This window comes from Anarrhichthys ocellatus, unplaced genomic scaffold (genome assembly GCF_004355925.1).
Source record: "Anarrhichthys ocellatus isolate YVR2014 unplaced genomic scaffold, GSC_Weel_1.0 scaffold11, whole genome shotgun sequence".
NCBI lineage: Eukaryota > Metazoa > Chordata > Actinopteri > Perciformes > Anarhichadidae > Anarrhichthys > Anarrhichthys ocellatus.
Genome location: NW_022280041.1, coordinates 688,883 through 699,564, shown reverse-complemented (window position 1 = coordinate 699,564; position 10,682 = coordinate 688,883). Strand labels below are relative to the sequence as shown.

At 39.0% G+C, this 10,682-nt stretch overlaps 1 protein-coding gene across 1 annotated transcript; it reads right to left on the bottom strand.

Moving 5' to 3' along the window:
* Positions 1-5,442: 5,442 nt before the first annotated feature.
* On the bottom strand, positions 5,443-8,401 carry cnpy3 (canopy FGF signaling regulator 3). Its single transcript, XM_031851169.1, has 6 exons — positions 8,162-8,401; positions 7,318-7,444; positions 6,874-6,970; positions 6,014-6,136; positions 5,821-5,938; positions 5,443-5,721 (listed from the first exon to the last, which is right to left on the bottom strand). The coding sequence occupies exons 1-6, from the start codon at positions 8,265-8,267 to the stop codon at positions 5,444-5,446; spliced, it is 849 nt and encodes a 282-aa protein (XP_031707029.1). The 5' UTR covers positions 8,268-8,401; the 3' UTR covers position 5,443.
* Positions 8,402-10,682: the final 2,281 nt, after the last annotated feature.

The window sequence follows — 10,682 nt, the reverse complement described above, 5'->3', positions numbered from 1 at the left end:
CACACACACACACACACACACACACACAGATAATACCTGATGAAGATTGAAATAGGAGGAAGAATCAATATTTCCATTCAAACGCCTGTTTCGTTTTCTCCAGATTAGAGGCGACCATTTCTCTCTGCTCCATCACCAAACAACCATCCACAACCCTGTCACAGTGTGTGTGTGTGTGTGTGTGTGTGTGTGTGTGTGTGTGTGAGTGAGAGCACCCAGTGTCCTCACAGGGTTAGGAAAAAGGGTGAAGATAAGGGACATATGAAGCCACTGAAGGGTCTCCGTAGGTGACATAAATGTGAGTGTGCTCATCCACATTTGGTCTCTCTACATCCAATTTCCACCGTCCACCGTGTCCAAATAAACTGTCAACCCCAGAATGGCTGATACAGTGTGTGTGTGTGTGTGTCACAATATTTGTCCTGTGTTATTGGAGCTCTGAGGCCACAGAGTCTTCTATAAACACATAATGTGAATTATTCAACAAATAAACACATCCAACACCAACACACACACAAACAACATATATTGTTTTTGTGCTCATTCAAACACACACACACACACACACACACACACACACACACACACACACACTATTCACCAGATAAACACACACAAACCTGTCACTGGTATCTCAGAAGCCATGAGACGCACATGTCCACACACACACACACAGAGAGAGAGAGAGAGAGAGAAGTGTGTGGATTTTATTATTGAAAGGAGAAAAAAAAAGGCTGATGGATTGAATTCCCTTCACACACACACACACACACACACACACACACACACACACACTTCATTTTGTCTCATCTTAAGTGGATTTGTCTGTTGGTCAGTTCAGTAGAAGGTGAAATATAAACTGCGTTACACTCGATGACGGGGCGACACCTACAGTGTGACGGAGGAACTGCAGGGAACTAGAAGAAGAGAAGTTCCTGGTTCCATAAAGGTTCCTTCAGGGTGCTGTTGTTCTTCAGGGTGTTGTTGTGAGTGACTGATGGTTACTTATTTGTACTTTATAACAAAACCGCCGTGAAACAATCAGGAAAACACAAAGAAATTCAGTTAAAAGTGAAAGATAACAACAAGCAAGAAGCAGAGAATGTATAGAAATTGAGCTTGATTAGGAATTTATGTACCATGAACGTTGTTGGTTAATATTCTAGTTAATTGAATGATATTTTTCTTGCCGTGTACAGCCTGGTACCTCCCCTAATCACACACACACACATCGCTGGCAGACACAACAGCAGCAGAACCAAAGAACGTCAGTAAAAACAATAAATAAATCAACAACGTTATCAGAAACAAAAGGACGAGGAAGACTTTACCAGGTCGCAACTCATTCATTCAATTAATTGCCAAAAAAAAACAAGGTTAGGTCTTTACAATTGTGAATAAAATAAAGAAAATTGTGAATAAATTCCCAAATAAAAGCAACTTCAGTCTGACTTACAGTCCAAAAGATAAAAATATTTAATAATATAAAAACACATGTGTGAGAAGCCGGAACCAGAGAATGTTTAGCATTTAGCCTCATAAATAATTAGAATTATTGTTATTATTATTATTAGCTATTATCTTAATAGTAATCTATAGATTTTATCTTTATTAATCAATTGATTATTTAAATATCGCAGTGGTGGAATGTATTTAATGTAACATTTTAGCACATTCAGATTGTAAATAAAAACTATAAAATAAACAAATACATTACACTGTTATAAATGAAGCTATCCAGCACTTCATATAGTGACGTTGGCGCTGGTAGTCCAAGGATTCAGGGTGTATATCCGTGATGTGTTTACATCCCGCCATACAAATACCCACGTCACATCCTGCGTCGTCATCTCCGGGTAGCAGGTTGTTCGGGGGCTGATTAGCCGCCATCTTTTGTCCACATTAGCTAGCGTAACTACTTATCACTTCTGCTCATTTCCATGCCGACACCATTATGTTACACACCCTTAGTAAAAGTTGTTTGCATATACATTGTAGCTCCATTCAGAGCTTTGTACTAACGTTCGTCTGCACGCCGCTGAGCAGCGAGCCACCGCGGGCATGACCTGTGAACCCTTCGCTAAGCCCCGCCCCCTGTTAATATGACTCCTCCCCTAGGACGAGCGACGGTCGGTGTTGTGTCAAATATTGTTACCCTGTCGATATGTGTCTCCTCCTGACGTTAAACTAAACCCTTATTCCCTACATTCACCACCAATGAGGGAGTTATTATTTTAACACACAGTTTTAACAACATGGAAACATATGGAAGCCCATTTCCGGCAGCAAAAAAAAAAAATAATTCAAATTATTATTATTTTTATGCTGGTGGAAAAAAAGTAAAAAAAACGATTTTTTATTTTTTTTTTTTACTTTTTTTCCACCAGCATAAAAATAATAATAATTTGAATTATTTTTTTTTTTTACTTTTTTTCCACCAGCATTAAAAAATAAAATAAAAAAATGCAGCAACACATTTGGTGCATCCACCTGTAACCATAACTGACCAGATGTTTCCAGTTGCAAAGTAGAAAGTCTAAACGATGAGTCTCTTCATAGGTTTCTCTACATTTGACATATACATGGATTGTGAGTACATTGAAGACTTCTTTAAACGTGGCTTTACAACAGATGAAATACTTCAATTGTTGATGTTTCACATGGATTGTACCGAGCAAACACCCGTGAATAGAATGTTAAGCAAGAAGCAGCTCTGGAGTATAAAGAATGAAACCAATGTGGCTGAGGTGAAGACCTTCAATAAACAGCAACTGGAACTTTTTTTTTTTTTTTTTTTTTTGCTGGCAGAAAAAAAGTAAAAATAAATAAATAATAATAATCTTTTTTTTTTCTTCTTCTTTTTTTTTCTTCTTCTTTTTCGGGGGGTGGATTTATTTTTTTTAATTTTTTTTTTTATTTTTTTTTTTTTTTTTGGCTTCCGGAAATGGGCTTCCATAGGAACACGACTCCACTAGGGAACAGACTTTTATATAACACCTGGCTTTGAAGCAGATTTTACACTACCGTGTAAAAATTCCGGTTCCGCCAAGTGACGTCGTTGGGCCCGGTAACGAATTTTCGTATAACCTCAAATTGAGAAAGAGACGTCTTTTTAACGCATTAGATACATTTTTTAATCACTACATTTTTTTTTTGTGGTTAATTAAATTCTTAGTACGAATACTTTGAGCTGGGGTTAGTCATCTTCTCCAAAAAACATTTTGTTATATTTTTAACATTCAAATTAAATATTTTTTTAATAGAGTGGGTCATGCCTTCTCAAGAATAGATTTCGTAACATTGCGACCCACCCTACTCCGCCTTACACTGATATTCTTACCTTTAACCTAACAGGCCCAAAGTGTGTCAAGGGCCCACCTGGCCTTCACCTTAAAAATGTCAACTCAAAGAGACACGAACCAACCAGGGAGGGACTCAAAATGACATCAAAATAAAACAACAAAAAAGAGAAACAAAAAGATTATAAAGAGACCAAAACAACTACAAACGACACAAAGCAACTACAAAGAGACACAGAACGACAAAGAGACACAAAACAACCACATTGAGATGCAAAGTGACTACAAAGAGGACAAAACAACTACACAGAGACAGATACAAGCAACAAAAAGAGGCTGAACAGCTATAAAGTCTGTTTCTTGCTCTTACCTGTGACAGATGTTAAGAAGCCACCAAACTAACCCTGCAGCTAAATATTCTCGCATGTTGAGGGGCGTTGCGTGAGTGACTTATTTTGCATATTCTGATTTCTGCACTTAACTGCAGAGCTGGGGTGTAAAATAACCAAATCTGCTGAATTGTATTAATCAATAAAAGCTTCTCTTTGGAATATGTTTATTATTTTGTTACTACTTCAGACCAAATGTGATCTGTACAATGACAAAATATTAAACCTCTATTTGAACTTAAGCCATAAAATCAGGCAACACAAAATTAATATATTCCCTTTTTGCTGCAACAACTAAAACTTAAGTTATGTTTTGACTGAGGACGTGTAGAGCTCTGCCTCCCTCTAGTGGTCTGACACACACACTACACCCACATGGTTATTTGAATGCAGACAACTATAAGATTGATTTATTGTTATGATATTTTGACAAAGTTGCTGTTACACTCTGAGATAGTGGGAGGAATAAAGGATTCATATTGTGACCAACTTACTTTGAGGAGATGATGTGAAACTTCAGAACATTTTAAAATTACACTTTAAACCTGAAAATAGTCATTAAACCTGTTTATTGATCCACTGCTGCGTCTGCTCATGGGTTCAAGAAAGCGGCTCCAATACAACACAGTCAGCACTTTACTTCACAGTAAAAATCTGTAAAAACACACACACACACACACACACACACAAAAACACCTTAAATAGCAGCTGTTGTGCAGCACACACACACACACACACACACACACACACACACACACACACACACACACACACAGATAATAAATGGAAAAATAAAAGAGAAATCACGTTTAAAAAGGTGTCAAGTGTTGTATTTACTCTTTAAAGGGAATTTAACTGAATCTGAGACCTCAAGATCACATTTATACAAAAAAAAAGGGGATAAAAAAAAAATATTTACCGTCTCAGGAAACAAAGGATCAATTAACTCAAAACAAATCAATGTAAAAGTCTCAGTTTTCAGAAGGAATGAACATAAACATTAAAATAAATGAGAACAAACGTACAAATTCACATTATGATGAGACAGCATGAAAGATGAACTGCTGATCTACATTCAGAGAGGAAAGAGAGGTAAAGAGCCTCTAGATGAGCATCTCAGTAGTCTGATTACATGTTAGAGTTCCAGTTGCTAGGCAGAATATCAATAACTATCAACATCCTGATATGAGACTAGATATCGTCTTAGATGTTTGATATGCAGTACGGCCACTTAGTCATAATATCCACATTACTCAGGATTATTTATCACAAATCGAGGTATTTGATGTAAATATATTGAGAGATCTGATTTTTTTTCGTATCATTTTACAACTAATGATTTCTTCTAATAAATCGATACATTCTTTCGTTGATAAAATGGTTTAATGGAGCCCAATGTGACGACTTTACATTAAAACAGTCCCAAAAAGATCTTAAAGAGGATGATGTCATCGTAGTGATCGACAGAAACGATTGCCTAAAAGTACCAAAATATCCCCCAAATATCCCCCATGTTGAAGTGAACTGGAACTAACTGTGAAGCGAAGTTATTAATGGGGGGGGGGGGGGGGGGGGGGGGGGGGGGGAGTTCCATCGAGATCAACTTGAATTTCAAAAAACGCCTTAAAAACGAAAAGAAGCTGAAATAAAACAAATTAAAAACCGTGTGTAACAATATTTTGACTTGTAGTCTTCAAGCTGCAAACTGCTTTTTTTTTAATACTAAGTTTTGAATAAAAGAGGGAACCGGGGGGGTCACAGCTCCGTCTTCTGCCCAGACAGAGGCACCCGTGGCTGGATCTCCTCGTCCGCCGACGCCCCTCCGTCGGCTCTCTCCACCGGAGCTTTACTCTTCTTCTTCTTCTTGGCCTTCTTCTCGTTCTTCTTCTTCTTGGAGGTCTTCTCCCCGTCCGAGCCGCCGCCGCCCTCGCCTCCTTTCTTCTTCTTCTTCTTCTTCTTTTTCTTCTTCTTGTCCTCTGCGATGGCCGCCTGGTCGCCCTTCTTCTTCGGGGACCACTCCTCGTTCAGGCAGGCTGGACGGAGAAATAAAGGAAAGAAGAAGAAGAAGATATCTAGGTGAAAGTGAAGTAAAAGAAGAAGAGAAGAGACTTTTATATCTGTGTTTTGTTTACCTCTGTCCTGTCCTTTGAGGACGTGCTTCTCACACAGATAGGTGGTGAGATCCTCCTCCTGGTTTCCTTTGTACCAGTCCTCAATCACGTCCTCGTACTTCTCTATCATCACGTCGCACTGCAACACAAACACTAGCTGTCAGATTCAGGACTTTTCCTTCCCTTTCAGTGAAAACGGGGATCTTGAACGCACCTGCTTTTTAAGGTCGGCCACTTCCGCCGAAGTCTCGTTCCACAGCTCGAAGGGAATGTCCATCACCACGTTCACGCCTTTGTTCACCAAACCGTGGAGCGTGGAGAAGGTCTCCGACATGCCCTGCAGACAGATACGATGGAGCCGTCAGACAGGACACAAACTTCACACAAGCTTTTATTTACAGGCAGCACCTGGAGGGCTTTTATTTTGTAGTAGCTGCTCGCCTGTGACATACAAGTGTTGACGTTAAATTAGCCACCAAGCTAACTTAAATCTTGATCGAAGTTATTTACAGAGAGACACGTCTGCTTTAAAAACGCTGATAAGTAGTAAAAACAAAAATGTAATAAAATGTTTGTTTTTAAAGTGCAACAAAAGCTGAAAGCAGGTGAACTGCATCATGGGAAATGAAGGTTTTGTGTCAAGATTACTCTGCTGATCAAAATGTTTTTGTCAGTCTGAAACATTACAGGGGAGCAACAGACTTCAAGTAAGAGATTGAGACCATAAACTCATGTTTACAATGTTTACTGAGGTAATAAATCAAGAGAGAAGTAGAGTCATTTTCTCATAGACTTCTATACAACCAGAGGAGTCGCCCCCTGGTGGACACTAGAGAGAATGCAGCTTTAACACATGACGCTTTGACTTCACTCTTCAGAACCGGAGGTTGCTGCTTGGTATGAACCCATTGATCCCATGTTAATATTTAAATATCAGTAGAAGCTTTAACATGTTAGAAACAAGGTTTCTTAAAATGCAGCTTTACCCGACACTTACCATCAAACTGTAGCTACACAACAAGTTCAATAACAGCAACAAACCTCAGTAACACACACACACACACACACACACACCTTGGCAAAGCGGTTACTTCCACTTCTCTCTTTGTGCAGATTGTACGTCAACAGCCTCTGACACACATTTTCTATCACCTCGATGAATCGGAGGTCTCTGTGGTGACAAAGAAAGAATTCAGGTTCACCTGCAAACGGATCAGATTTAAAAACATAGACACAGGTTGACGGTGTCAGACTTTTATTTGATTATTTCAGTGCTGTTACAGGTGAACCTTTGAGTTAAACAGCATGTTGTTGGCTCCTCAGCACTTCAACTGTTTACAGAATGTCAGGTTCAGTGTGTTTGAATGATGCTCACAGTGAGAGACACAGAAAACATAGATGAAACCCAAACACAGTAAAAACATCTGATTTCTGTACGGCCACAATCAATTTTAGTTGATTGTGGACGTACTCACGCCTATACCCCGCTCTCTGTCACACTGTAACATCAACACTCACGACTTGACGTATTTGATGGGCGGCGCCCCCTTGCTGTCGATGAAGCGGTAGTTCCTGCCGATGACCTCTTTGGTCTTCCCCGTCTCGTCGAACGCCGACTTCATCTCGATGCTGACGAACTTACACACTGGAGGACGGAGACGGAGAGAAGAGAGTCAATGACAACACAGATGAGTATTTATTTATAAAGTTGTCTTAAACATTCAGGGAGGTTTTAGTCTGCAGCCAGCGTGCCATTTAAAGCTGGTATTATCAGCTGATTTATGCATTTGACACATATATGAGGGCAGATCAGTAAATTACTGTACAGAAATGTCTAAATATGTTTAAAATTATTTTAAAACGTCATTTTACAAATTATATAAAAGTAATTATGTTTAAAACAAATATTGGCAGCTTTTTGTGACAATAAAAAAAATATATGAGTATAAAAATGCACAATATATTAAATTAAATTAAAAGAGTAAAAAATGTTAAATATAATAAATGCACAATATATAAAATAAAAGAGTCAAAAATATTAAATGTAAAAAATGCACAATATAGACAATGAAATGGAATAATATATATTGTGCAGTTTTTACATTTATATATTTAATATTAATGCAATTTGCTCTTCGACTAAATTAAACAACTCATAGATGAAGACCGTTAACACCATTTGGTCTCAAGAAGAAGCTATTTAGAGGATGTTGTTGACATTGTGTGACCAAGCCGAATGTAAACAGTGATTATTGTGGTAACATCCGCCATGTTTTAGTGAAGTTGAGCCAGCAGACAGGTACACTACAGTGACATCTTCTTTATTCCTCATTCACGTCCTCGGACCCTGGTTGAGGTTTACCTTCACATTTGTTGGGGAGATAGACCCAGTCATCGTCTCCTGCGGTCTTAGCTGCTCCGACCGACGAAAGTATGGAGAAAAACGATAAATACGCCGCTAAAATCATATCGTCAGCTTTGTTCGACTCGTTATCTACTCATAAAAGTCGGTTTATACATTAAAAAAGGCTTGAAAAGGACCGTTATCGCTCAGTTTCTACATCCTCTTCCTGGTTCATCACAGCTGCAGCGAAATGAAGAAGCGACTACTTCCGCTTTGAGCTGAGGGCCAATCAGAACGGTAGAAGTGGCAGCAGCTGGACCAATGAGAGGCAGAGGAGGGCCAAAGAGAGGAATAAATAAGAGAGAGGTATCACTCTGTGCTGAATACGAATAAAACTCATTAATTTGACCTGTTTATTATTATTAATGTAAGGGGGTGAGTGGCTGTTGTGGAATGTAATTCTGTGTATTTACTGAAGTACTTAACTTAGGTACATATTCGAGGTATTCTCAGAGGTAAATATTGTACTTTTACTGCATCTCAGAGGTACATATTGTGGACCAACACACATGAATTAACACCAATGCTAGGGAGTAACTCCTCTTGTTTATAGACTATCTTTGGCCTCAGTGTTACCAGTTGTTTTGTAGTTTTTTATTTCATCCAACAGAGGGAGCCATGCACAAACCTAAAGCGCAATATGTTACTACAGGTTATGTAATATTGAATTTAGAACAAACCCTGTGTGTGTGTGGGCGTGTGCGTGTGTGTTGGTGTGTTTGTGTGCGTGTGTATTTTGCCAAGTCAAGACCATCAGTTGCCAATGGCGAAATGCTGCCATTTGATTGGTTTGGGGTCACTGGACATGCTTTTTTAGCCGATAGCCTTCGACCAGCTGCACGCGTCAGGTGTGCGTGATTGTTTAATGTGGGTGAGGTAATTCAAGAGTTGTTATCTTTAACAATGATATCAATCATTAATACTTAATATAAATAGACAGCAGTGAAACTGTCATGTCGTTCCGTCCCTAAAAAGAGCATCAACACAAACAGTTATTAATACAATCTCTTTTTAAAGAGGCACTCATTGCAGTCTAGCCTATGGCTTATTGTCAATTAGGTTTTTTACATTCTAGGGATTCTACATTCATATGTTGGTGGATAAACATAGTTAGATTACCTTTAAACAAAAACTAAACAGACAGCTTAAAGAAACCCAAACCTGCAATCACGAGTAATCATACTACCTCATCTCTGGCACTGCTGTTACATACTAGCATTGTTTTTGTTGTATTGTGCTGCCCATGTTGCACTATAGTGTTTGTTGTAGCATCGTACCGCTAACATTAGCCCACTGAATTGTATAACAGAAAAGACAAGTAAGTAGATAAAAGAAAGTAGATGAACTGTTGCAAGTATACGTGCAATGTGCGAACATACTTACCTGTAGAGGAGTCACATGTATGCCTCGGTGCACGTGCATCCTATAATATATTGCGATTTTGTGCGCTTGAATGCATTCCTGTGTGTGTGTGTGTGTGTGTGTGTGTGAGTGAGAGGGAATAAAGCGATGTGTTTCTCAGTAGTTCAATAATAGTACAGTTTTGCTGAGAGGTGCATCAGTTTACTGCCAAAAGGACAGCCAGCTTCTCATTCCACAGCGCACACACACGCACACACACACACACACACACACACACACACACACACACACACACACACACACAGATCGCTGTGTGTCTCATAGCAGAACTTGACACTGAGTTGGTGGAGGGGAGGTTGATGAAGAGAGAGAGAGAGAGAAAGAGTGAGCGAACGAGATGAAAGCTGTATTTTATTCAGCAGTGCAGCCCACACAACGGGCAAGCGAGGGCTTTGTTAAAAAAGAAATAACTCATCTCTCTCGTCTCTGCTCTCCTTTTCAGCTGTTCCTTGAATAAAATAATAATACATTCAGATTATATAGCAGGTTGTTGAAAAGCTCTCTCGCTCTCAACTCATACGGTATGAAAAGAGGCGGCTTCTTTTTACAGTTTAAAACCAACGTGTATGCAAACACAGAACACACGACAGTGAAACAGTGACACCAACCTGGTCACTAAAAGCATCCCAGACAACAGAGAGAATAGAGGTGACTGTGGTTAGAGGCTTTGTATTCAAACAAAAATATGTCTTCATTGAAAATCTGAATGCTCCTCTTCTCTGGTTAGGGTTCATGCATTAAAAAAACTTCTGCTACATCATTTACTCAACATTTTCCTACCTTTACATAAAAAAGGAGTCTTGTTTTGGGAAATATTAAGATGAAATTGAGCCACGACCCCCTTAATTCCTGTTGCTACGCCTAACAAGCTTTCAATTTTAGGAGTGCACGTGTACAGTTTATAATAGACACGTTTTTTTTCTGTGTATTTAGCCCAAATTTAAACATTTTATTCTGTCAGTTGTAGCTAGCTGGCTACTTACATCATTTTGTCCCGGCTCTGTAAAATATCTTCGTGTGCTGTAGCTTTAACAACTCCATCTATTCACCCTTGGCT

Coding starts and splice junctions, on each gene's coding strand:
- cnpy3 (XM_031851169.1), bottom strand. CDS start 8,267: ATGATTTTAGCGGCGTATTTATCGTTTTTCTCCATACTTTCGTCGGTC. Junction 7,445..8,161: donor TCTCCCCAACAAATGTGAAG/GTAAACCTCAAC, acceptor TCCGTCCTCCAG/TGTGTAAGTTCGTCAGCATC. Junction 5,722..5,820: donor CCTCAAAGGACAGGACAGAG/GTAAACAAAACA, acceptor TTCTCCGTCCAG/CCTGCCTGAACGAGGAGTGG.